At 49.1% G+C, this 25989-nt stretch overlaps 1 protein-coding gene across 5 annotated transcripts in view; it reads left to right on the plus strand.

Annotated features, from left to right (window-relative positions):
* ST3GAL3 (ST3 beta-galactoside alpha-2,3-sialyltransferase 3) overlaps nt 1-25989 on the plus strand; it is a 191545-nt gene that overhangs the window by 147548 nt on the left and 18008 nt on the right. For all 5 annotated transcript variants that reach the window (XM_045477020.1, XM_045477018.1, XM_045477021.1 and 2 more), the window contains 4 exons: nt 15437-15531; nt 18666-18729; nt 19534-19629; nt 19918-20104. In XM_045477020.1, coding sequence (XP_045332976.1) covers nt 15437-15531; nt 18666-18729; nt 19534-19629; nt 19918-20104 — 442 coding nt within the window. The remainder of the gene's footprint in view (nt 1-15436; nt 15532-18665; nt 18730-19533; nt 19630-19917; nt 20105-25989) is intronic.

The following is a 25989-nucleotide window of genomic DNA, read 5'->3' on the forward strand; positions in this document are numbered from 1 at the left end:
ACTAGCTTGACCCGTTCCATTTGGCAATTGGTGTAGCGTTAGGAGAGAGAACATCCCACCCGTGCAGCCTCACCCAAAGTCTCCAAAGTCCAGAGCAAAGCTGGGGCCCTTGGACTAAAGAAGACGGCTAGAGTACTTCCCTGTAGGAACAGCATGCCCAGCTAGGGCCCAGGGCGACCTGCAGAGGAAATTCCAAGAGCAGTCTGCATTGATGCCTTGTCCACCCTCGGCCAGTGAAGAGGTGTGTGACATAATCCAGCACATTGGGTCAGAGGCTCAGGCTTCTGTGGCCAGCACAGATGGCACAGCCTTCAGCTTCCCTGCCGATAGAAGCAGGGAGGCCACCCTGAGACCCCAGAAGCAGCGAGCAGCCAGGTAGGTTGCCCCTTAGTCTGTGACTTGGGTGCTCTTCACTGAAAAAAAAGAGAAGAGGCATAGGTTTAGGGGAAGATCATGGATTCCTTTTTAAAAATATGTTGAACTCAGGTGCCAGTGAGATAGCTTGGCCAAGACACTCCAGATGCAGCTGGATAATAAGTCTTGAGCACAGGATATAGGTCTGGATTTGAGACGGAAATTTGGCAACCACCAGTTGGGCATAAGCATCTGGGTATTTGGAACTTGAACCCTCTTAAGACAGTCATGTTTTCTAGTCTTTTTTTTCCAGTCCTTCCTGGGCCCGTAAGCTGTGGTGGGATGCAGAGTAGATGGTGGTCAGCAACAACTGCCCTGTGCCCCTCCCCTGGACTGCCTGCCCCAGCCCTCTCCTCAGAGGGCAAGAGGTCTCATATGACAAGACAGCTTCTGCTCATTCGCTATCACTGTGCCTAAGCAGAGGGGAAAAAATGGCTGAAGCCTTCTTCTAAGAATTTCATTTATCTCTGGGCCTGAGAAAATAGTGTACTTGTGTGAGTTTCCTGTAGCTGCTATAACAAATTATTCTCTCACAGTTCTGGAAGCCAGAAGTCCAAAATAAGCGTCATTGGGCACAAATCAAAGTGTCAGCAGGACCCACACTCCCTTGGGATGCTCTGGGAGATTATCTGTTCCTTGCCTCTTCCAGCTTCTCATGGCTGCTGATGTTCCCTGGCTTGTGGCCACATCACTTCAGTCTCTGCCCCTGTGGTCATATTGCCTTTTCTTCTGCATGTGGGAAAACTTCTCTCCACCTCTCTCTTATAAGGACACTTGTGAATGCATAAGGGCTCACCTGGATAATCTAGGATAATGTCCTCACCTCAAAATCCTACCTTCACGAAGCTTATGTCCTACCAGGGAAGCACAGACACTAAACAATGAATCAGGAAATTATTTAGTAAATCAGAACAAAATAAATACTGTAGAGAAAAAAGAAAGTATGGTAGGCGTAGGAGCAGATTGCAGTGTTAAATAGGATGGTCAGAGTTCACCTTGTGGGAGAGGTGACATTTGAATAAAGACTGGAGGGAGAAGAGGGAATAGGCCAAATGGATATCTGGAGGAAGAACGTTCCAGGCAGAGTAAAGGCCCTAAGGCAGCAAGGAGTATGGTCTTAGGCATCAGTGGTACTCTCATCATTTCTCTGAGTTCCGTTATGTTCCGATCCTTCCAGTGAACCCGATACAGCAATGCACATGCTTGTTGTATTCATCCAACCACGTCTCTTATTTTGCTTCTGGGCCGCTGAGCTGCTGGTGGAGAACACAACACATGCATGGGCCCCACTGGGGCTCCATGGCCTCAGCCTCTTCTGAGTGTCAGCACTGCTCAGTGCTCCTTGTCCCTGGTGGACTTATCACGGTGACTGTTCCAGTCTTCACCATTCACAGGTTACTGCAGTCTACACCTTCATACCCACAATCTCCCAAATCCCCAGCCCCAGGCATTTCCCAGAGCAAAGAGTCTGTCTGGGAAGCATTCTCTCAGGTTCCCCTGTCTGTAGCCACACTTATCAGAGTGGCCATCTTCACATCCTGCCCCCCTGTTTCCAGGGAGAAGGTATCCTGCCTTCTGTGTCCCTCCCCTTCTACTCTGGATCCTGTCCCCCTCCCTCTTTGGGCCTCGTTCCCTTGTCCCCCTGCCCCGTCTCTTGCACCCCCTCTCTCTTCTGCTTGTCTCCTTCTGGCCGGATACAAACACGCTCATTGCCTACCCACCCCCCTACTCAGCAGCTATCATCCTATTTCTGTCTTCTCCTTCACTCCCAAGTTTCTTTAGAAATGGCCTGAGCTCTCCTGAACATTTACTTCTCTCCCTCCTCAGTCCCCTGCAGTCTGGCTCGGTCCTCTCTCCAGCCCCAATAACGTGCTTCCCAGAGGGGTGGGTGGCTTGAGTGTATTCTATTCCCACAGGCAGTGTGATCAGTAAAAATACGAGTGCAAGTAGTGCCAATCCATGAGGGTGTTGTGAGGATGAAAAAAGATAATGCGCGTAGAGCACTTCGAGCAGCGTCCAGAATGTAGTAAGGTCTCGATAACTGTAAACTGCTGTCATTACTGTTGTGATTATTGTGGCCCTTGTCAGATATTTCACAGCTGTGTCTGTCTGTGCTTGGCTGCTTTACCCATCGTCCTCGAAGGCAGGGACTCTGAGCTGTTGTAGCACACGTTGACGAGATGGATGGTGGGCACCAAAGACGCATGGCCCCCATGGGCAGTCTGGCCATCACCCACGCTCTCACAGGGAGAGGAGTGCTTGCCTCTCAGCAGCTTCTCAGCTCACAGTTCTCCCCTTTGCCTCCCCATGCGTCCCTCCCCTCACTAGGAAGTCTCAGCCCCTTCCCCCACTCCTTCATCCACACTGAGCACAGGCTGTCAACATCGTCAGTGGGAGCCCTGTCAAGCAGGAGCCTGGGCACTGCTCCCTGAAGGGCGCCTGGCTCAGCCTTTCCTCTCCTCCTTCAGCATAGGCCTCCCTGCCTGTCATGCATGTCATACATGTGGCTCCAGTCTGTCTGCGGCCACAGTCCTAGAGCAGGCCGAGGGACAGTAGCTGGCCGTGTTTCAGATTCAGGAAGGGTTTGCTTTGAAACAATAGAAATGTCGCTAGAAGCCTGGCCGTTTGGAGCAGGGAGATCCAAGTTGCTGTGAGAAGCCCCAAGAAGGCAGCCCCCAGACCTCAATAGCGGAGCAAAACTTAGGCCTGGAGTGGCCCACCAGGGTCCACACTGTGGAGTCCCCCACCTGAGCTGCTCCCCCTGCTTCTGGCCAGCAGGCGTTTGCTGAACACCTGTGTGTGCTTGGCCGTGTGCCAGGGCTACCACACGGTCTGGTGGGGAAACAGGCGATTGCACTAGCGTGTGGTAAGTGCCATGAGGACAGAGTGCACAAGGAACCATGGAGACCAGAGGAGGGCCCCGTCAGCCCTGTGTGACTCAGGGAAGACCTCTTACCTTTATTGTATTGTATTTTATTTTATTTTATTTTATTTTATTTTATTTTATTTTATTTTATCTTATTTTATTTTATTTATTCTATTTTATTTATTCTATTTTATTTTATTTTATTTTTTTATTTTATTTTATTTTATTTTTTCTATCTTATTCTATTTTATTTATTCTATTTTATTTTATTATTTTATTTTATTTTTTCTATTTTATTTTATTTTATTTTTTCTATTTTATTTATTCTATTTTATTTATTCTATTTTATTTTATTATTTTATTTTTTCTATTTTATTTTATTTATTCTATTTTATTTATTCTATTTTATTATCTTATTTTATTTTATTTTATTTTAAAGTTTATTTATTTTGAGAGAGGAGCACCTGGGTGGCTGAGTTGGTTAAGTGTCTGACTCTTGGTTTCAGCTCAGGTCATGATCTCATGACTTTGTGGGTTTGAGCACTGTGTCGGGCTCTGTGCTGGCAGTGCAGAGCCTGCTTGGGATTTTCTCTCTCTCTCTCTCTCTTTCTCTGCTCCTCCCCCACTTGCTCTCTCTCTCTCTCTCTCAAAATAAATAAATAAACTTTAAAAATATTTATTTTGAGAGAGCACAAGTGGGCAAGAGGCAAAGAGAGAGAGAGATAATCTTAAGCAGGCTCTGCACTGAAAGCATGGAGCCCGACATGGGGCTCGATCTCACAAACCGTAGGATCATGACCTGACACGAAATCAAGAGTTGGATGCTTAACCGACTGAGCCACCAGGCGCCCCAGGACTCTTACCTTCAGAAGGTAGAGGTGCTGGGGTCCGGTTGAAGAATGAGCAGAAATTCAGCCTGTGAATGAAAAGGGGAAGAAAATTCCAGGCAAAGGGAATAGCATGTATGAAAGCATGGAGGCATTAAAGAGTCTGGCAGGTTACAGAAACTCTACATAGTTGGGTATGGGTAGCACTTAGGGAAAGAGAGGAGGGGGTATCTGAGGCAGGAGAGGTAGACAGGAGCCAGATCACAGGGGCTTCATAAACCAGACGAAAGAGCTTAAACTTTTTCCACTAGGTAGCAGCTGTCGTGGGTAGAAACCTGTATCAAGGGGCTGAACTATCTTTAGGCTCCCCTGAATATGGGATCCAAACAGTGTCTTTCTCCCAGTGTTTTGGCTCTGGGTTCATCTTGGTTTGCCGGTTATGTAGACTGTTTTCTCTATGTAGCCACGAAGATGGCTCCAGCAGCTCTAGGCCCAGGGTCAGCCCATTTTTTCTTAAAGGTCCAGTTAGTAGATATTTTGGCTTTGTGGGCCACAAACGATTGCCACAGCTACTTAACTCTGCTGGTAAAGCGTGACATCAGGCACAGACATTAGGTAAATGAATGAGCATGTCTGTGTTTTAATTTTTTTTTTTTTAACGTTTATTTATTTTTGGGACAGAGAGAGACAGAGCATGAACGGGGGAGGGGCAGAGAGGGAGGGAGACACAGAATCTGAAGCAGGCTCCAGGCTCTGAGCCATCAGCCCAGAGCCCCACGCGGGGCTTGAACTCACGGACCGTGAGATCGTGACCTGAGCTGAAGTCGGACGCCCATCCGACTGAGCCGCCCAGGCGCTCCACATGTCTGTGTTTTAATAAAACTTTATTTATAGAAACCGGCATCTGGTCTATGGGCTGCAGTTTGTACAAGCCCTGTTCTTGGCTTACATGGTCATGACAGCTCACTATCTCAGAGAAAAAGAGACTCCCATATCCTCCAGTGGCCAAATATTAGACCTCAGAGAAGAATTTGATTTGTCCCACTTGGATCAGGTGCCCATTTTAAGCCAGTTACTCTGGTTCCGGTGAGCCGTCCTGATTGGCCAGCCTGGGACATGCGCTCCTCCCAGCAGCAGTGGGGGGAGGGGAGGTCAGCTCAGTGGAACCATACAGAATGAAAAGTAGCCTGCGTTTACACAGGGAGGGGGAAGGAATGCAGATACCCACTGCAAGGTGTCAACAAGAAAGAGCATGAACCGAGTGCCCGAGTTTCCAGTGATGATCTGGCTTGAAATTGCTCCTGACACAGCGTCAGGGCACCAGGCCAACCCCGGCGGGGCTGATGCACGCCCTGCCCTGGCCTTTCCCTCCGTGCAGAGTTTACACCTCAACTGCTTTATTTACACCAGTCGGAATACACTCGCCAGCTCCTTCCTTCCTCACGCACTGCTCCACCCCCTGGGTGGGACTAGAGGGCAGATTCATTGGGAGGGGTCACCAGGCTGAGCTACTCTAACCCCTGGTGCGTGCTGCTTTACTCTGTCTGGCCTCAGCGATACCTTGAGGGGAAGATTCTCTTCTCTCCTGTGCCTTTGCCTACACTACCCTTCTCCTGGAGCTCTCCTCCTAACATTCTCCACCAGGCTCATTTACTTGTCCTTCAAGGCCCAGCTCAGTTTTGTTGTCACCTTCTTCACGAAGATTCTCCTGTAGCCCTAAGTCGGTCTAAGACCTTTGTATCCCTGTTACACGATGCACGATATACAGACACATTTTATGATTATTTGTTTACCTGTGTCTACTACTAGCTCCTGAAGGGAAGGGCCAAGGCTGATTTTCCTTTAGGCCCCAGCCAGCACTCAGCACAGGGGCTGGCGCCGAGTAGGCCCGTAGTTGTTGGATAGGGCGGCATTTTCCACTCCATCTAGTCCCACACAGGATAAGGAGGCAGGAACTGCGTGCTGATGTTTGGAACAGGACTTGTTGGTTGTTACCTGTTGTTTGTGTTCTCTACCTCTGTGCTGCTTCTCCCTGGACATATGTCCACCTGCCCTACGGGTTGACCATCCTTTCTCTTCCTGTTCTCCAGGGGACCCATTCAGGGGGTCAGTGAGGGAAATATGCATGAAGACAGAAGTTTGCGAGGCATTTAGGAAGTGCTCATCTTGCTGGCTTGGATGTATACCAAGGTCTTACTGTGCAGGGCCTTTTGTGGTGGGGCTGCTGCAACAAGATCCCAAACGAGACCAGGTAGATTCTAGAAAGCCCATGTCCCTCTGTGTTGTCCACCTCCCCACTCCCCAGAACAGGTTCTGGGACAGTGGATCTGTGGGGATTGGCCTTCACCCTGCTGGATGACAATCTCACTTCTGGGGGGCCAAGGTCTATGGCTGAATCTAACAGACAGATTAGTTGTGGCCCCTGGTCCTCAGGACCCACTGCTGGGTTCTGTCTTCCCTTTGTCCCTTGGGCTGCTTAGGCTGTTCACACTTACTGGGATGAGTAGCTAGAGGGCCAGACAGGCACAGATGGAGAACAGAAGATGTGTGTTATCCTAATCCAGCAAACCCACATCTGGAGGCTCCTCTTTCAGTTTGGTTGGTGGGAGCTAGGAGGGAGATCCTTCTCTGGGTCTGCTGGTGCCCACGTATAAGTACTCCTCACGCCCTGATAAGACCCAGTCACCTTTCTTGCTGGTCTCTGGATACAGGCTAAAGTGCTGGACCTTCAGAGCACCTGAGTGGCTCAGTTGGTTAAGCGTCCAACTTCGGCTCAGGTCATGATCTCACAGTTCGTGAGTTCAAGCCCTGTATCGGGCCCTGTGCTAACCAGCTCAGTGCTTCAGATCCTGTGTCTCCCTCTCTCTCTCTCTGCCCTTTCCCTCCTCACACTTTGTGTGTGTGTGTCTCTCTCAAAAATAAATAAACATTAAAAAAAATTTTTTTAAGTGCTGGACCTTCAGTAGTGGTTTAGGTTGATGAGCCAGAGTTGGGGACATTCACCTTCTACACTGCGTCTCAGTCACACCACTGGGCATAAAATGAGCTGAAAGCTATCTTCAGAGGGCCCTGGGTTGCCTTGCTAGCTGGTCAGAGTCTGTAGGTCTGTGGACAGGGCAGCCTGTGGTTCCTGCGGTCACAGCCTTGTTATGAGAGGCACAGGGGTCAGACCCACCCTCATCATGTGCCCTCCTAGTGCCACAAGTCTCCAAACTACACTCTAGGATCTAAGGAGAAAAGAGGGACAGGTTCCAGTGCAACTTCCCTCTCCTCCTTCCCCTGTTCCTTCTCACGCACTCACACACCCTACTGAAACCTGATCCTAAGGCTGTCTCGCGTGCTGGAGCCCTGGGCTGGCAGGCTGGGGCCCGTCTGCCTGAGCCTGCCCCACCCTACCCTGCTACCCCCCAGGCCAGGGCAAGCAGGTCAGGCGGCCCACACCCCCGCTAGTCTGACCAGTCCTTCTGCACCTCAGAGGCCACCTCCACCCTGGCCAGGCCCCCACACTGGCACACTAGTCTCGGGACAGAAGCCCCTGGTTCTGTCCCAGGTGTAGCATGAGGCTCTGCCCAGGCCACCTGCAGAATTAACACAAACACACATACATGCACCACCTCTACCATCACCCCACCCCATTTCCTGTTGTTTATGGCCCCTAGCTCAGCTTCCAAGGCCTCTGCAGGCACTGAGCCACCTCATGGGGGCTGAGCAAAGTGCAGTGGAAACACTGTAGGAAGACGACAGGCCTACCTGGGGGCAGCAGGGAAGGTTGTCCAGAGGAAATAGCCTTTAAACTGAAAGAATAACAAGGGATTTTCCAGGCAGATAAAGACGGGAGGGGGTTGGGGAATAGAGTGGGGGGGGGGGGGTACTGCACGTGTAAGCGCGTGAAGACCAGCATGTTCAGAGAGCTACAAATAGTGCACCGTGCTGGAGTGTGATAGTAGTCTCAGAAGAGTAAATCCCAATTACGTTAGATTAAGGAGTGAACAGGATTTGGGGGAGCTGAGACAGAATAGCCATTGCTCTTTCTAGATGTCTCATCACGAAGGCGTAGAGAGAGTGAGAGATGGATAGCTAAAGGGGTATGCGGTCAGGAAAGTTTGTTGAGTGGGTTTGTGTGTTTGTTTTCACATAAGAGAGACCTGAGCTTGATTGTATGCCTCGGGGTGCGGTGCGCGGTGGGGGGGCGACAAACAGGAAAGGGAACCAGAGCATGCTGAAGAGATCAACTTTGGGGGGCAAAAGGGTGAGATAAGGAAGCAGGAAACTGAATGAGTTCCTATCTGAGTGTCCTGGATTGGGTTGTGAAGTGAGAGAAGAAATAATCTGCTTAAACAAAGTTGGAAAGGATAGAGCATTTGTGGAGTGTGGAGAAGGTTTGGAATAGCTACTGAGCAAAGTTGAGGGTCCAGCCTAAGGTTCAAGTCTATGAATTTGTATTGGCATCAGTTCACATCAGTGGGGTGTGTGTGTGTGTGTGTGTGTGTGTGTGTGTGTGTGTGTGCTAGCAGCACAAAGAATACAAGAGTGTAGGATTAGATTAATCTCTGGGTAGATTTTGCCTAATGGATGGGGCAAAAAGACAGTGGAACTGGGGGTCCAGGGTCCTGGCAAGAAAGACAGAAGAAATGGATGGGATTCTAGCCAGGAAAGAGACGTAACCTGAGAATGAAGAGAATTTTTCTAACTAAGACTCAGAATCCAGAAACAATAAGGTAAAAGGTTGACAAATTTTACTACATTTTTAAAAAACCTATTGCAAAAAATGAGGGGAAAAAAGAAAGCAAGAAAATGCCATAAGCCAAGTAAATGTTAAATAAACAAACTAGAAGAAATATTTGTAATTGTGTCTCAGTGGGTTTATATATTTAATATATGCAGGGTGTCAAAAAAGGGAAGATTGTTAGCTAACACTATGTTGGTGATTATAATGTAATATACGAGTATATGAAACCAACACATCATACTCTTACACAGTGACACAACCTAGATGTCAGTTATATCTCAAAAAATCTGGGAGAGGGGCACCTGGGTGGCTCAGTTGGTTAAGCATCTCTTAGTTTCAGCGCAGGTTATGATCTCATGGTTTGTGAATCACACATCAGGCGCATGTGCTAATGGCACAGAGCCTGCTTGAGATTCTCTCTCTCTCTCTCTCTCTCTCTCTCACTCTCTCTCTCTCTCTGTCTCTCTCTCTCTGTCTCTCTCTCCCCCCCCCCCCGCTTCAGCCACTCTCCTGTTTGCACGCTCTCTCTCTCTCTTTCAAAATAAATAAAATAAACATTAAAATAATTTTTTTAAGCTGGGAGAAAAAAAGGGAAAACCAGTAATCCCATAGAAAAATGGGCAACAGATAGAAACCAAGGTAATAGAAAAAGGAGTGCAAATGGCCCTTTTATAGATATAACGATGTGCAATTTCACTTACACTAAAAGAGACACAAATGAAAACAACACAGAGATACTCTTTTCTCTCCTATCAGACTGGCCGAATTGCAGTGTTTGACAGTGTACTTTTACATGGCTGGTGGGGCACAATCCCTGTGGAGCGTAATTTGGCAACATGGAGCAAAATTACTTATGTGCATTTTCCCTTTGACCCAACCAACCCACTCCTCGGGATCTATTCCAAAGATATGTTGGCAAAGAGAAAAGACATATGCATGAAGTTATTCACTGTAACCGCTGTTGGTAGAACCTACTTTACGCAAGATTGCAACAACTCAGGGGACTGAATAATATTATCAAGTATATAATTCTACATACTACTATGGAGTGATTACCACAGTATATTGTATAGCAAACAAACAAAAAAAACACCTCAGTAGGCGAAACAGTATATGTTATTTTTATTGAATAAAGAAGGGAATAGTAGTACTCTGCACACACATATATGTACTGTGTATTTGCTCACCTCAAAAAAAAAAGGAAGGGTAAAATAAAAATGAATTCATTGTAGGAATAATACTAATGTGAATAAAATACAAATAAAATGAAGTTAATAATAAAAAAGAAATACTGTAGGGGAATAGAAGCAACAGAAGTCAGACACAGAAATAAATGTCAGACTCCTCTGAATGTATCTTGTTTTGTGAATTTAGTTTGGCACTAGGTAAAGTGTTATATCGTCATAAAACAAAATTAAATTAAAATGGGGTATAAGCAACCCCTAAAAAGCAAAAGCAAAATGAAACAAATGGACTTAACTACGTATCATTAACGAATTAAAACTCAGCAGAATTATTTCAAGTGGCAAAAGCAACGTCACTTGTCTGGACTTCTCTAATAGGGTATACCCAGAGACAAAAAGAACTGTAAAGAAACTGTATTTAAATTGTTTTTAGTAATGAGAATGTTAGTAATGTTATGCTAAAAATATATATTTTTCTACATGTATCTATCTGTAAATATGTATTAAGATAAAGCAGATAAGTAATTGTGTTGCTATCACTATAGGCAAGAATGTCTACTTAATTGAAAAGAGATACAAATATAAAGGAAGCTTACATAGATGACTTTTATGACATGTGAATTATATCTCAATAAAGCTATTAAATAAGAAAAAGAAAGTAAGTACAAATTTTGTAATCCTGAATTTGGGTTGGGAATACTAGTATAAATGCATGATGTATTTTCTGTTTATAGGGTGCCTGAGTGGCTCAGTTGGTTGAGTGTCCAACTCTTGATTTTGGCTCAGGTCATGCATGATCCCAGGGTCATGGGATTGAGCCCCATGTTGGTCTCCATGCTGAGTATGGAGCCTGCTTAGGATTCTCTCTCTCTCTCTCTCTCTCTCTCTCTCTGCCCCTCTCCCACACCTGCATATTCTCTAAAAATAATAATAAATAATTCATTAATGTTAAAAAAATTATTTCCTGGCTTTTTCCCCCTGAAAACACCTGGGAAAAATGACTAACCATAGTGACATGAGCGACCCAGCCACCCAGATGATGGTCTCTAAATACCATTTCCAATAACCAGGACTCCTTGGAAAATGACTGACTTCAGATGGAGGCAAGAAATATATAGGACAAACCTGGGAACATCTTCACATACTAGAAAGCAAGGACATTTTCTTTCCTTGATTACTGGAGTGTGTTAGAAGGATTCAGGCGCCAAGATGAAAAGGCCAAAGAGAGAAAAAGAGAGGAGGAAACCTATGGATTAGAAAGAGACTAGAGATTAACCCAATTCAGTGTGTGGACCATGCTTTCATTCTGATCTAAATAAACAACTATTAAAATAACAACAAACATTAATTAAGGAGAAATCTGAAACTGATGATTTGTTGCTATTAAGAAATTCTAGTGTTTTAGGTGTGATAATGGCTTTAAGAAGAGTTGTTTAGGTGTGGTTATGTTTGGGTTATTTTAATGTCTATTTTTGAGAGAGAGAGAGAGAGCACGCACGCGTGAGCAGGGAAGGGGCAAAGAGAGAGGGAGACACAGAATCCGAAGCAAGCTCCAGGCTCTGAGCTGTCAGCACAGAGCCCAACACAGGGCTTGAACCCATGAACCATGAAATCATGACCTGAGCTGAAGTCGGACACTTAACTGACTGAGCCACCCACAGGATGCCCCTGTGGTTAGGTTTTTAAAGATGTCCTTATCTTCTAGAAATTAATGCTAAGGTATTTTATGGATTAAATGGTATAATTTCTGAGAGTTTCCAAAATAACACACAGAGAGAGTAGATGGGGTAGAAGGGAAACAAAATTGATCATGACTGATAATTGCCGCATCTGAGTAATAGGTCCGTGGGGGTTCACTGTTTTGTTTCTCAACTTGTGTGCATGTTTGAAATTTCCCATAATAAAAAGTTTTTAAAATATATCCAGAGCAGGAAAAAAGAGTACCCTTTGCACAAAGGTGCACCCAAGTAGCAGAAGGAAATGTTAGAGGAGTCTGGCTTGATCCGTCAAGGAATAAAGAGGGCCTACAAAATAAGCACCTAAAACAGAAAGACCCAATAAAAGAACAAGGTGAGATGGACAGTGTTTAAAAACCAGAAATAAGTAGGTTATTTAGTTATTTAGTTATTTATTTTTGAGAAAGAGAACGCAAGCGAGTGCACAAGCAGGGGAGGGGCAGAGAGAGAAGGAGAGAGAATCCCAAGCAGGTTCTGCATTGTCAGCACAGAGCCCGATGCAAGGGCTTGAACCCATGAACCGTGAGATCGTGACCTGAGCCGAAATCAAGAGTCAGCCGCTTAACCAGCTGAGCTATGCAAGCACCCCTAGAGGCAAAGATTTTTAAAAAAACACTTACCAGACCCATTTAATGCTTTTTGCCAGGATCTCTCCCGTGAATTTTTTTTGTTCATTACTTACTTAGCTCTAGTTGCTGTAACAAACTACTGTAAATTGGGTGGCTTCTCAACAGCAATGTATTTCTCACAGTTCTGGAGGCTGGAAGTCGGAGAGCATAGTGCCAGCAAGGTCGAGTTCTGGTAAGAGGCATCTTAGGGTTCATATGGCTGACTTCGCCTTGTACCCTCCTATGGGGGAAAGAGAGCTAGTTAACTCTCTGGCCTCTTCTTATAAAGGCACTAATCCCACTCATAAAGCCTCTATTCTCATGCCCTAATTACCTCCCAAAGGCCCCCGCGTCCAAGTACCATCACACTGGGAATGAAATTTCAACATACAAACTTGAGGGAACACAGACATTCAGGCTAGAACACTAATGTTGCAACTTCTGCTTTTTTGGTCATATTTTCATTTATGTATCCTGTACATTCAATTGTTGGGGGCCAACTTGTGTCAGGTGACCAGCAGCTTATTGTTTTTGTTGTTTGATCTAGCCTTTGTGTATTATGAGAAAGTTGTGTCCATTTCCACAGCAGTGTTTTCATTATTAGTGAAAAAGAGGCGCCTGTGTGGCTCAGTCGGTTAAGCATCCGACTTCAGCTCAAGTCATGATCTCACAGTTCTTGCATTCAAGCCCCACATCAGGCTCTGTGCTGACAGCTCAGAGCCTGGAGCCTGTTTCAGATTTGGTGTCTCCCTCTGTCTCTGCCCCTGCCCCTGCTTGCACTCTGTGTGTGTGTCTCTCTCTCAAAAATAAACAAACATTAAAGAAAATTTTTTTAATTGAAAAAAAGAAAGTGAAAAAAGTAGTCTACAGAATAGTTTAAGAAATAATATAGGAAAAGGAAAATCAGTACAGATATATACCATAAGGTTAGTTGCCTTTGTGTTTTAGGATTATGGGTTTTATTTATTTGTTTGTTTGTTTGTTTATGTGTGTGCACCTGTCAGTATTTTCCCCATAATTAGCATATATTATAAGGTACAATGAAAATAAGTTTTTTTTTAAAGTAAAAATTAACAAAATGCGCTTTCTCAGGAAGAAAAGAGAGCAAAGGAAAAAATATGTTGAGAACATTGGTAAGACCTTAGAAGATTTTATTAGCATACTATGTCCAGTACATATTGGGAAGCAGATAAAGCCTGTCCAAGCCTGACTGAGAAACTTTGCAAAGACTTTGTTCCAGCTTTTTAAAAAAGTTTATTTATTTTGAGAGAGAGAGAGAGAACAAGCAGGGAAGTGGCAGAGAGAGAGAGAGAGAGAGAGAGAGAGAGAGAGAGAATCCCAAGCAGTGAGGAGGCCGACGCAGGGCTCAAACTCCCAAACCTGTGAGATCATGACCTGAGCTGAAACCAAGAGCCAGCCGCTTAACCAACTGAGTCACCCAGGTGCCCCTGCAAACATTTTATAAGCTTCTGACACAGGAGGAGAGGTTCTCGCTCCAGGCTTATCCAGGGACCTTGTTTCCTTCGCTGTTTCATGTAGGCTGTGGCCAGGATCCTCGGTGCCTCTGGTGAAACATCAAATATGTTAATGTACTTGGATTTGATATACTGGGTATGAGAGACATACATGATCCTTGTACACAGAAGGGAAGTGTGCTGACTCAGAAGTCCAGAGGCAGGCTGTTCGGCAGGAATGGCCTGTCCGTGCTGTCGAGTGTTGACAATGTCTTTCCAGCCATGAGTAATGGGACAGGGAGCAGGATTGAAAGTTTTCTGCCTCTTTCAAGTTCACTTCAAAATCTGTAATAATATTAGACGTCCAAGTGATTACTGGTATTATTCCTCCTGGGTAGGCTGATTATAGTGGTCAGTGATGATGGAAGTGAGAAAGGTTTGCTTGAGTTGGAGTACGTTCAGAAGGCTACCTCCCAGGCTAAGAGGGCCTCTCCTCTAGTCTTCAGGTTTTCAGTGGCTGATTCAGACTGAGTTAGAAATACAGAGACGGAGCCCAGGCCTAGGCCTCCACACACTCATTCTTGGCCAGCAAGGCCCCAAGCAGGCCCCACGGCGAGAATCAACACACAGTAGATGACCAGGTACTGGCCGTCTTCCAGGCTGCCAGGTGCCCTGAGAAAGGTCTTAGAGCCAGGGTGCTTGGTTCCACGTGAGGTTGTGTTGTCCAAGCATCCCCAAAGAGCTCGGTTTCTCCTGTAGCTTTTCCCTCTGTCCTCACTGCCTTCTGCATCCCTTCTGACTTTGCCCCACCACCCCCACCCCCGAAAGCCTGCACCACGGCCTGCCCACTCCTTGGGCTTTCCCAAGAGAAGTGAAATGTTCTTTTCCCTTCTCAACTCAGCATCACCTCATCCTTCCTTCTCCCCCTGTTTCCCTCCCATCTTTCCTCCAGGCCCACATTACCACCCCCCTTGTGTTTAGTGTCCCTCCCTCACCTCCTGAGGAGCTTAGCCTTCCCTCCTGGTCTCTGCCAGCAGAGGTGCTCAGGCTCCTACCTGTCTGAGGCCTCCGCTCAGCCCTGCCTCTCAGCCATGGGACGCTCCCATTTTTCTCTTCTCGACCAAACGTCTGTCTTCTGTGGCTCTTCTCCGTCTTCAGTGTGAATTCTCCCTCCTCACCCTGGGTGGTCCACCTCCCAGAATTCTCTCCAAAACTCTTGTCTCCATGCACTGGCTGTCTTCGGGTATCTTTCTGCTCACGTGGCCAGTGTGTCATCTCCGTGTTCCCAGACCGCAGGAACAGCGTGGGCTGCAGCGACTGGTGGGGTGCATGCCTGGGTCGCCTGCTAGAGAGCTTCTGGCGTGCTGCAGTTCCATCCAGGGCAAGTGGATCTTGCCTCTCCACCCCTATGGCCGGCCACATAGAGACTGCCCCTTCGAACTCAGGTTCCACTGGACAAGCTATGTCAGCAGCTACCCACTGACCGGGGGCAGGGAGGGTGTGCTGGAGTGTCAAGGTCCTCCCGGCAGATCCGTTGCCAAGACAGATGTACTGAAGAGCCAGTCCATACCCCAGCTTATTGCATTTGGGGATCCTCAACAGCCCTGTTGTATTCCAGGTTCTCCAAGCCAGCACCCATGTTCCTGGATGACTCTTTCCGCAAGTGGGCTAGGATTCGGGAATTTGTGCCGCCTTTTGGGATCAAAGGTCAAGGTACGTTGGGAACCCTGGCCCACTCTACATTAACATCTCATCCCTCAGCCTGTCTCCCTGCACTCAGGATAGGGCTGTACCCTCAAAAGTCCCCATGCTGGGGATCCACCCCTCTCCTTCCATTTTTCCCTTCCTTTCTTTTTCTTGCTTCACTCTTCGTTTACTCAGAGCCCACCACTTGGCCAGGGCCAGGTATACAACAGTGGAATGGACAGTACCATCCTTCTCCATAAAAAAGCTCCAGTCTGGTAGAGACACAGATACTTAGAGCGCAGGACAGTAATGGCTCTGAAGGGGGAAGAGATCACAGGAAAGGACGTCAGGGAGATCCATCCTGGAGGACCAGGTACGAGGGGGAAATCCCTGAGAAGACAGAGGCCATCCCCCAGGAAGTCGCCCAGCCTCCTCCATCATCCCCTCTTTACCCCAGTCTCCCTTTCAGTTCTTTCTTACCCTGTCCAAGGCTGACGTCCCCCCAGTGCCCTCAGAACTGTCCCCTTCCATTGCCTTAGGGACTTCGCTCATGCAATTCCCTCCTGACTTTCCCACCTCTGACCGTTTAGTGGTCCTGATGCCTTGTCAAGTTCCTGTACTATTTCATGGCATGGTTGAGTTTGGGCTTTAGGATCAGACATTCAAGGATCAGATCTCAGTACTACTTCTTTATCAGCTGTGACTTTGGACAGGTTACTTAACCTGTCTGTGCTTTAATTTCTTCCTCAGTTAAATGGAGAAAATAATACTATTGTATTAGGTTGTGGTCAGGATTAAATAAGATAACTGTTGAAGGGATGATATCATTTGGCCAGGGGACTTAAAAATACCTGAGTCCTCTACTCAGCCAGTCCACACCTTCCTGAAAAGAAGACAGTGACCAGCAGGAGGACACTCTAGAATGGGAGTTTTGACCTCAGATCCCCAAGGGCAAATCTAATGGGTAGGGCTGAACCATGTGAAGAACTCCTTTTTGCTGGGTACAGGTAGCTAAGCAGCCTACCTTTCTCCCAAATCCTCAGTCAAGACTCCAATCCTACAAAGCTACGAAGGCCTGGAAAGGCTGGTCCATAGCCCATCGGCCAGCAACAAGAGAGCACCTGCTAATTTATACCCTTTCTGCTAAGGTCCCCTCCTAGAAAACAAAAACCCAAGCCATACCTTGACCTTGGGCAATTAGTAGCAATATGCTTTTCCTTAGAGGTCAAATGGGAAGTGGGAAAAGGAGGGTGTCTGTGGCCTTCCCCGAAGCCCTCCATAAGGTACATCTGAAGGCACTTAGTATAGAACACTCCTTAAAGGTTCATTTCCTTACCCATTCTCCTTCACCTCCTGGGAAGATTAACTGTGCTCACTGCTTCTTTCTCACCCTTTACTCTGGAGCACTCTCTTCTCCTCCATCATTCCAGTGAAACTGCTCAGTGCCCCCGGGAAATCCAAAGGATACTGTTCAGTTCCTAACTTGACCTCTTGGCTGCATCTGACAGTGTTGTCCACCCCCTCTTTTAAAAAAAATTATGGAGTTGTTATCTTTAAGTCGGGACGCATCCTTTCTTTACATGGAATATTTCAGGCATATAGAAAAGAATAAAGGTGAATACATTGCAGTGTGTACCCAGCTTAAGAAATAAAACAGGAGATACAATTAAAGCTCTGTGTATCCCTTCCCATTCCATTCTCCTCCTTCTCCAGGAGACCATTATCCTGGTTTGGGGGTTATCGTTTCAATGCCTCTTTATCTATTTTTGTGACATATTTATATATCCATTGAAAATCTGATATCGTTTTTGCATGTTTTTACACTTTACAAATAATACTCTGTGTGTCTCTGTGTGTGTGTGTGTTTCAAATCGATTTTTTTGCTTATGCTTTACAGACATATCTGTATTAGTACCCAAAGCCAAAGGTCACTGGTTTATGTATTTTTACTGCTGGGTAGTATTCTGTGTACCATGTTTAATATGTTTTCCTTTGTTGGGCTTTTCAGTTGCTTCCCACATTTTGCTATTACAAACAGTTCTGCAGTGAACCTTCTCGTACGGGTTTCCTTAAACAAATGAGCGAGTGTTCTGATGCTATCTACCTGGGAGGAGAGCTGCCAGATCTTAGTCTGTGCACATCTACATCTTTGCTTAATGTTATTAAGATGGTCTTCACCACGGTTGTACCGATTTACTTACTTTATCTTTAGATCTCTGCGCACATTATCTTTTTATCTTCCTAATGACTCTGCAGAGTAGGAATTACCATCTTCGTTTGAAAGATGGGGAACTAAAGCACAAAGAAAGTAAGTGATTTATCTAAGGTCACAGAGCCCTGAAGTAGCACAAGCCAGGATTGGACTCCAAAGCCAGTATCATTATACAGTATATTATAATGTTCTCATTATGCTAGAGTTTGAAAGGAGAGCAATGACCACGGCCAAAGCCAGTGAGAGGCCAAGAAGAATGAGGTCTGAATAGTGGTCACAGGATCTGAGAACACAGAGGTCCCGGGCCCTTGCTGGGGGCAGCCTGAGTGGAGTGCAGATGGGCAGATGTCAGGCCTCAGAGGTTGAAGAGGGAAGGAAGTAGGAAGAGACAGCCCGCCAAGACCAAGGTTGGAGATGGGCAGTACTGGGGGGAGAAGTGAGGGGAAGACCATATCAGAGGGTGAGGCAAAGGGGTCTGAGTCGGGAGCTGGCTGGGCACACTTGAGCTCTTCAGCGTTGGTGGTCTCCTCATTTGCTCTCTGGTGTCTGCTCAGTCAGGGCACAGAGGTGAGTCCAGCGTGTACTCTGTCTCTGAGCAGGTCCTGGGCCTGGGGATGTCCTGGGACCTGACTGCAGAGCCTTTGAAAGCCAGAGGAGACTTCCCAGGAAGGGCTGGGGAGTCCTGAGGGGAGGAACTGCATGCCAGCGCTGGGGACCGGCTCCAGGCAGAGCTGAGTGTCCCTGCCTGTACCCCTGCCTCTATCTTGTTCGTCAGGGAGAAAGCTAGGCCAGTGGCCCAGCCCAACCTTGTGCCCAGAGTCCCCTCTCCCCACCCTCCTATCCATCCACCTCCAACCTACGCAGTAGCATGTGCTTCCAACGTCATTCGCAAACACTTCATGGGGACGTCAGTGACCCTCTAACAATAACCTCCCTCCTCTGTCCACAGACAATCTGATCAAAGCCATCCTGTCAGTCACCAAAGAGTACCGCCTGACCCCTGCCTTGGACAGGTGAGCCACTTGCTACCCAGCCTCCTGCCCTCAGTTGCCTGGCATGTGCAGAGGTGTTGAGGTCCAGCCAGACTTCCCTGGGTATCGTGTCCTCACATGCAGGCGCGGCACACGTGCTGGGGGTGGTGAGCAGAGAAGCGAGACCCTCCAGCGGGCCTGCACCCCATGGACTGAAAGCATTTGGCAAGATATTTCGGTCCTCAGCCATCAGAGGTCTGAGGGCATGGGTGGCGGTGGTAGCGGAAGATGCCATGGCTTAAATGCAGGAGGCGGTGACAGTGCTGAAGCCAGTGGGCCCTGGGTGAGGGAAGCCCCAGGTGGGGGAAGCAAAATGCATAGGGCTCTCTGGTGGCTACTGGAAGCATGGGGGCTTCTGAGTTGAAAATAAGCCCAGCCATGGGTCCTGGTGCCCCCAGGCCTGTCCTCTCTGCTTGCTTTTCTGGCACAGCCTTCAAACTCAGCACACTTTGCTCTCTCTCCTGAACTCCACTAACCCTTGGGGAATCTTTAGCCTAGAAGGCCATCTTACCAGAGGCTCCTTCCTCACCACCCCAGAACTAGTGCCCTTGCCCCTTCCACACCCACGCTTTCCTGGAGAGTATCTGGGACTAGGTATGTCAGAGAATCCCGAGTGACCTAACTACCCACAGTATGCCTTTGGCCTCAGAATGCTGCCAGAAGCCCATTGCTCTTCCCCCATTCCAGCCTGCACACGGCCAAAGGCATGGGGCCAAGGGCCAAAGGGGTAGGGAGAAGGAGACCTAGCGGACAGCTCTTCAGAGATCTCTGCCTCTCTCCCCTCAGCCTCAGCTGTCGCCGCTGCATCATCGTGGGCAATGGAGGTGTCCTTGCCAACAAGTCTCTGGGGTCACGCATTGATGACTATGACATTGTGGTCAGGTGAGCTCCCCAAAGCAGTGCCTCAGGCACCTGAGTGTCCTGGCCCAAACCCTGGTCCCTGAGTCCACTGAGAACCATCTGGCCATCTGGCCAGTTGGGCTAAGGTCAGCAGAAGCCTCAAGAAGAACCCTGGCTTGAAGGGCTCCAAAAGCTAGGTGACTCCAGGTGACCTGGCTCCCCATCCTCTGCCCCTGGGGAATTCTGGGGTCATAGTGCCTCCCAAACACAAGCCCACAGACTACATGCAGTGAGCTCAAGGCAGGCTCTGACTGGGCCTGCTCTCTGTAGACTGAACTCAGCACCCGTGAAAGGCTTTGAAAAGGACGTGGGCAGCAAAACTACACTGCGCATCACCTACCCTGAGGGCGCCATGCAGCGGCCCGAACAATACGAACGCGATTCTCTCTTTGTCCTCGCTGGCTTCAAGTGGCAGGACTTCAAGTGGTTGAAGTACATTGTCTACAAGGAGAGAGTGGTAAGCTCCCCATACGCCAGCTCCTTCCCCTTTTGCCCTGGCCTTGCCTGGCTTCCAGGTCAGCCTGTGAGTTCTTTCTCAGCCAGACGCAGAGTCCCTCTCCAGCATTCCCTGCAGGCCCTTCCCTGGCCTTAGGACCCCCTGGAAGGAACGCTTTTTTCTGGCTAGCCCCAGCATCACTCCTAATATTCATCCTCTCCTGCCCTGCCCTGCCCTTGTAGTAGCCTCCCCAAGCCCCCTCACACTCTGACTCTCATGTGGATCCACCCTCATTCCCAGCCAAGGGAGGAAGGCCTTATTTGGACCCTGGGGCCATTCTGCAGGGACAGCAGACCCCTCAGTGAGCCTGAGGGTGCCAGTTCCCAAGCCCATAAGTCCCACCTGTCTCTGCTTTGTATTTGTACTGCTGACCTGCAGTTAGATCCCCAGCTGCCACTGAGTCTGGTGCTACTCCAAGAATGATCAGATTCTGTACTCCTTGTCCTAGGCAGACTAGGCCCCAGGCCCGTTTCTCTAGGGGATTGTGTGGCCACGTAGGGTGACTGCTCCTTTGGCGGACCACCCACGGAATCCCCTCCTGAGTCCTCCATTCACAGCTCGGGGCCTACAGGGATGCCTGCCAACTTGTCCAGGCCCGTTCCCCCCTCTCCCCTCAACCGGCTATCACCAGCCACCCCAGGGGAGGAGTACTGCAGAGTTCAGGCCATTCGTCTTCCAATACCCAAGCCTCTTATGCGAGGAGAATGATGACAGATGGCCTCCGCATACAGTAAGAAGCTAGTTGTTCTTTCTGGAGGTTGAGAGGCAAGTTGGGAGGTGGGAACAGCTTAACCTTCCTATGGAGGTCTCAGTGCAATTTGGTTTAACTCCACAGCCCTTTCCCAAGCAAGGCCAAGTGCAGGCAGTGTCAAGTAGGTAGCAAGCGAGAGAGAAGACAGAAGTCAGGTCCAGAAATTCAGGTAGGTGGGACAGTGGGGAAGGGGAAGCTGAATGAGACAGGCAGGCTCCCCTGGGTTTAGCCTGGCTCCCCAAAGGGGAGGAAGGGGTTGGCTTCAGCCGGCTCCAGCTCCAAGAAGGCCCACTGCCCATGCAAACCAGGCAGAGAATGGGGCTGAAGGAGCACCCCTCTGTTTTTAGAACCATGGCTTGGATATTACTATCCTGAGAGCCCTTCTCTTTGCCTTGAAGGCAACAGAATTGGGGTCACAGGTAGGCACTTCTAAGGGGAAGCGGGAGGGAATTGGTCCACCTTGGTGAACTCCAGGGCAGCTGGGGGCTGCTTTCCCACCCTGGCCTCTGACCATCTGCCCACCCCCTCCTGCCACATCCTTTCCTCTGCCCATGGACACCTGTCACAGGAGCTCCTGGAGGGCAGGGCCCTGATCCCACTGGCTTTTTTTTTTAACCCCTCAATGCCCAGTCATCATAAATGATCTGGAATTGGCCCAAATACCAGATCCTGCTTCCTGCTGAGCAGACCAGGAGGCCAGGCCAAGGAGGTGGGTCAGGGCAGCCAGGTGGGTTGTTTTTACATGTTCCTTCCGAGAACAACAGGTCAGTTAATTCAAGGCTTTTATAGTTCATCCACGGAAGTAAGGAAAGAAAGAAAAAAAGGAAGGCAGCCAATTAGAGACTCACTGTACTCTAGCCACTTAGGGCCTCACTGTTCCCAGGAAGACTCTGAGGAGCTTACCACCTTGCCTGGCCCAGGCTGCAGTCTGATCGAAGATACTAGAGCAGTTGGGATGAGGAAGTGTGGGCTGTGCTCAGGCACATGGTCACTCTGGTGGATGTCTGTGTCCTGACCTGGCCTGGCCGTGCCTGGAGATGTAGGACTGGCCTTGTGTTAGTGAGAACTCATTCCCAGGGTTGGTAGGGGTGAGTGAGAAGAGAGAAGGGACAGGGAGGAGTCCTTTGAAGTTCTGTGATCCTTCCCTGGCTCCAAAGTCAAAGATAATTTGGGCCTTTAGAGTGAGCTGCCAGAGGAGGCCAGCAGTGCCCATGGCTTCACCCGCCCTAGCACTTCCTGGTGACCCAAGAAGCCTGTCCTTTAGAACCCGTCCCTACTCCAAGCCCAGGGCTGATGAGTTCACAGGACCTCTCCCACATGCTACTCCACTTCTCTGGCATCCGAGACCCAGGTAAATGTGGGAGAGGCTGCTTCTCCAGGGCCTCCCCATCTGGTGCCAACCACAGGCTTGTCCTGCTCCTGCAGCAATGTTTCCAGCCATGCAGCCTCTGGGCTACTGGGGAACTCTCTGCACCTGCCGGGAGCCTCACCTGTAGAATTCTGGCAGGAGGCAGCTCTGCATTTGGGAGCCAAGGCCTGGCTGGGCAGTGCTGGAACAAGTGTCAGGCCTCGGTCACGGCTGCTGCCTGCCGCTTGCTATGTGAACAAGTTGCTCAGTGGGTGGAACTTTCTGGTACCCAGGAGTCATGATGGGGTCTGGAAAGAGGAAAGACCGGAAAGGAAGACTGGACAACCCAGAAGACAGCCTGTGCTAAGGCTGGCCATACTGCCTTCATCCATATGGGAACTTTTCTTGTCACCGTTTGTGGCCATTTGGTTCCCTCATTCACTGGACAGTTGCACTACAAGTTCCAGACAAGTTACCACAAGGCTCGTTATCTCCCAGCCCGTAGGAGCCCTGAGCCAGCCAGCAAGCTTGGAGGAGTTCCCAACAGGCCATGCTCAGGGCAGCTCAGAGGAGCACCAGTGGACTGTTGAGTGGGGAAGATGAGGTCCGGAGACACGGAGGTGCAGGTGTATGTAAGGCCATGGTGGGACAGGGCAGCCTCCAGCTCTTGTGAAATGTTCAGAGGCACATCTCACTCCATCTCGCCATGCGCTCATTTGCCAGGCGTCACCGAGGTGTCCTGTGTGCTGACACCATGCTGCTCCCTGTCTCTCACGGTCTAGTGGGAACAGGCCTGAAACTAGAGTTGTAATGCGATGTAGTAGGTGCTGTCACTGAGCACCCTCCTGATGCTTGATGAAGGCTGGAGGTGCTCCATCCATTGTCTGTGGGGTCTCGAGAGGCCAGGGCATGTGAGAGGCAGTCACTCAGGCCCCATTCCTCCCGCCTCCACCAGCCTCCCCTTTCCATGCCCCAGAATGCCCGGTAACCCAGAAAGGAACTGCCTTCCTAATCCCCTTGGCCACCTCCTCCCCGTCCCCCTCCTCAGTCCTGAAACTGGAAAGCTGGCCTCATTGCTGCGGGGCCTCTGACTGATTGTCAGTTCAGCGGGGCCCTGAGACCTAGGTTGGGCTGGAATGGGTGTGGTTCCAGCCCAGCAGGGGGACAGAGGACGGGCTAGGGGGTTGGCCCCTGGACAGCCTGGACACAGGCCCAACCTCCCAGCTGTAGCTCAGGCCTTGGGGAAGGAGGGAGGGGCCTAAGGCCAGCCAGGGTCCCGCATTCATGCACAAGAGAGGACTGGGCTCCAGAATTTGGGAAGACAACATGGCTTAAGAGGGGAAAGCAGATCAGGCCTTGGAGTCATATAGACTTGGGTTTAAATTTAGATCCTTAGGCAAAGGATTAGCTGGGTTACCTTAGGCAAATTACCCAGGCCCCTTAGATTTAGTCTTATCCATAAAACAGGAGTAATCCTTCCCATTGTTCAGGGTTGTTTTAAATATTAAACCAGATGAAATATAGAAGCACCTGACCTGGTGCTCGACACTTAGCAAGTGCTATCTGTAGCAATGATTAATGCTACTTCTATCTATCTATCTATCTATCTGTTAATTATTGGTGCCAGTAGAAAAGCCCAGTTGCACTAGGGAATGAAGCATTGTCTGTCTAGGCTATAGGGTCTGACCTAGGAGAAGACCTAAAGCAGGGGTCAGAGGCCAGGCCTTGAGGCAGGAGATGCAGGGCCTCCTGGGAGAGACAGCAGGGGTGGGCTAATAGTCTAGGAAATCCACAGGGCAAACAGGGCCACCAGGTCCCTGCCTATGAGGCCGTATTGGACCGGGCCCGAGATGGGGACTGAATGTCCATCTGCACCTAAGCCTGTATGCTGTTCCAGACCTGGGAGGGATGCCGAGCCTTAGGAGCTCAGTGTGGACATCACCTCACGTCAGGGGCGACTCCGCACAGGGCACCTGGAAAGGGTGCTGAGGCTGGCACGCAGCGTGGCTTCCCCCTGCTGTGACTAGGCTTCTGCTGAACCAGCAACCATCTCCCCGCCAGGCCTCAGAGACAAGCTCTCCTGGGACACTTGTTTCCTTTGCAGCCAGCTCTGGTGGCTTATTCCTCTTCTGCCCTGAGGGCCAGGAGGCCTCCATACTCGGCCCCTCAGCCACATGCTAACTGCTACTCCTCTGCCTGCAGACAGAAAGTGCTGAGGGATTGGGGTTCATGCCGTCTCACCCCCTGCTCCTCTCGTCACTGTCATCGGTGACCTCTTGGTTACTGAGCCTCATAATCAGTATGATCACTGTGCCACCTTCTCTTCTCCCCTCTCCCTGCCTCTCTCCTCGTCCTCCTTTCTCCTCTTCCTCTGCCTCCTCCGGCTTCCGCCACCCTCGTCACAGCTGTCACGTGTTACGCTCTCCAGTTTGCCAGCCTCCTTTGAATTTATTCTCGTAACAATCCTATTAGATCAGTTCTGTTACTACCCCCATTTGGGGGATTGGGAAACTGAGGCACAGGGAGGATGAGTTGCTTGCTCCAGCTCATACAGCTAGCTGAGTGGGAGAACTGAAGTCATACCCAGCTCTGACTGCTTCAGGGGTCTTCTAAGAAATAAGCTCAGCCACATCACCCTGCTGCGTAGAATCCTCTGTCGATCAGCTCCCACCTGTCACGGCCCATGAGAATGATAAGAACTGCCGTTTACTGAGCTCTTCCACACGCCAGGCTCTGGGCCACACGATTTACAAGCAGTGCATCAGCCAGACATATCAACAACCCTACAAGGCCAGGCGACAAGTAACAGTAAGTGGGAGGGTCGCGTTTGGAGCCAGAGGTATCTTGTGTAACCATAACGTGTAACACCTCTCATTCATTCATTCATTCGGCCAATTCCAATCAATCACCAAAATCACACAGAGCCCCAGGCTTCATGTGCTGTCTCCCTGGCCTGACAACTCCCCCTCCCCACGACTATCTCATCCAGCCAGTCCACTGCCAGGGAGTCCCCATGGAGAGAGAAACTTGAGCTGAGATAGTGGTGTTACCTTACCAGCGTCTTTTTTTAAAAGTTTATTTATTTGTTTTGAGAGAGCACAAGTTGGGGAGGGGCCGAGAGGGAGGGGGAGAGAGAGAGAGAGAGAGAATGCCAAGCAGGCTCCACGCTGTCTGTGTAGAGCCCGATGCAGAGCTCAAACTCACGAACTGTGAGATCATGACCTGAGCCAAAGTTGGCTGCTTAACTGACTGAGCCACCCAGGTGCCCCACCTTACCAGCATCTTGATGCCACTTGCCACCGCTGTGTCCTGTCCCTGGCCGTCGTTCCTCTCGGAGCCTATTCACCACCGTCTTCAGTTCCACTACACCTCCATCCCTGTCCTAAGCCGAAGTCTTACACCCTACTCCACAGGGAGAATAAAGGTGGTCAGCAATCAAGAACTCTGGACTTCCCAGCCTCCAGTGTATGAAGTTACCTGCCTCCCCATCCATCCCGGCTTCCCTCACTATGCTTTCTGTGCCTCTCGCGTCCAAGGTCACTTTTCTCCCAGGTTCTGGATGCCGTCTTGTCCCGCCTCCCCAGGAACTATCTTCCTTTACTTCTTTTCTCACTTCTTACTGGATCCTCCTCTCACACATGTAATTTTGTTCAGGTCTCTCTCACCTTAAAAGTGAAAGCCCTCTTTACTTTGTGTTCCTCCTCTGTCCTTCCTTCCTTTTCAGGTTTCCAGAAAGAGTCATTACCT

This window comes from Leopardus geoffroyi, chromosome C1 (genome assembly GCF_018350155.1).
Source record: "Leopardus geoffroyi isolate Oge1 chromosome C1, O.geoffroyi_Oge1_pat1.0, whole genome shotgun sequence".
NCBI lineage: Eukaryota > Metazoa > Chordata > Mammalia > Carnivora > Felidae > Leopardus > Leopardus geoffroyi.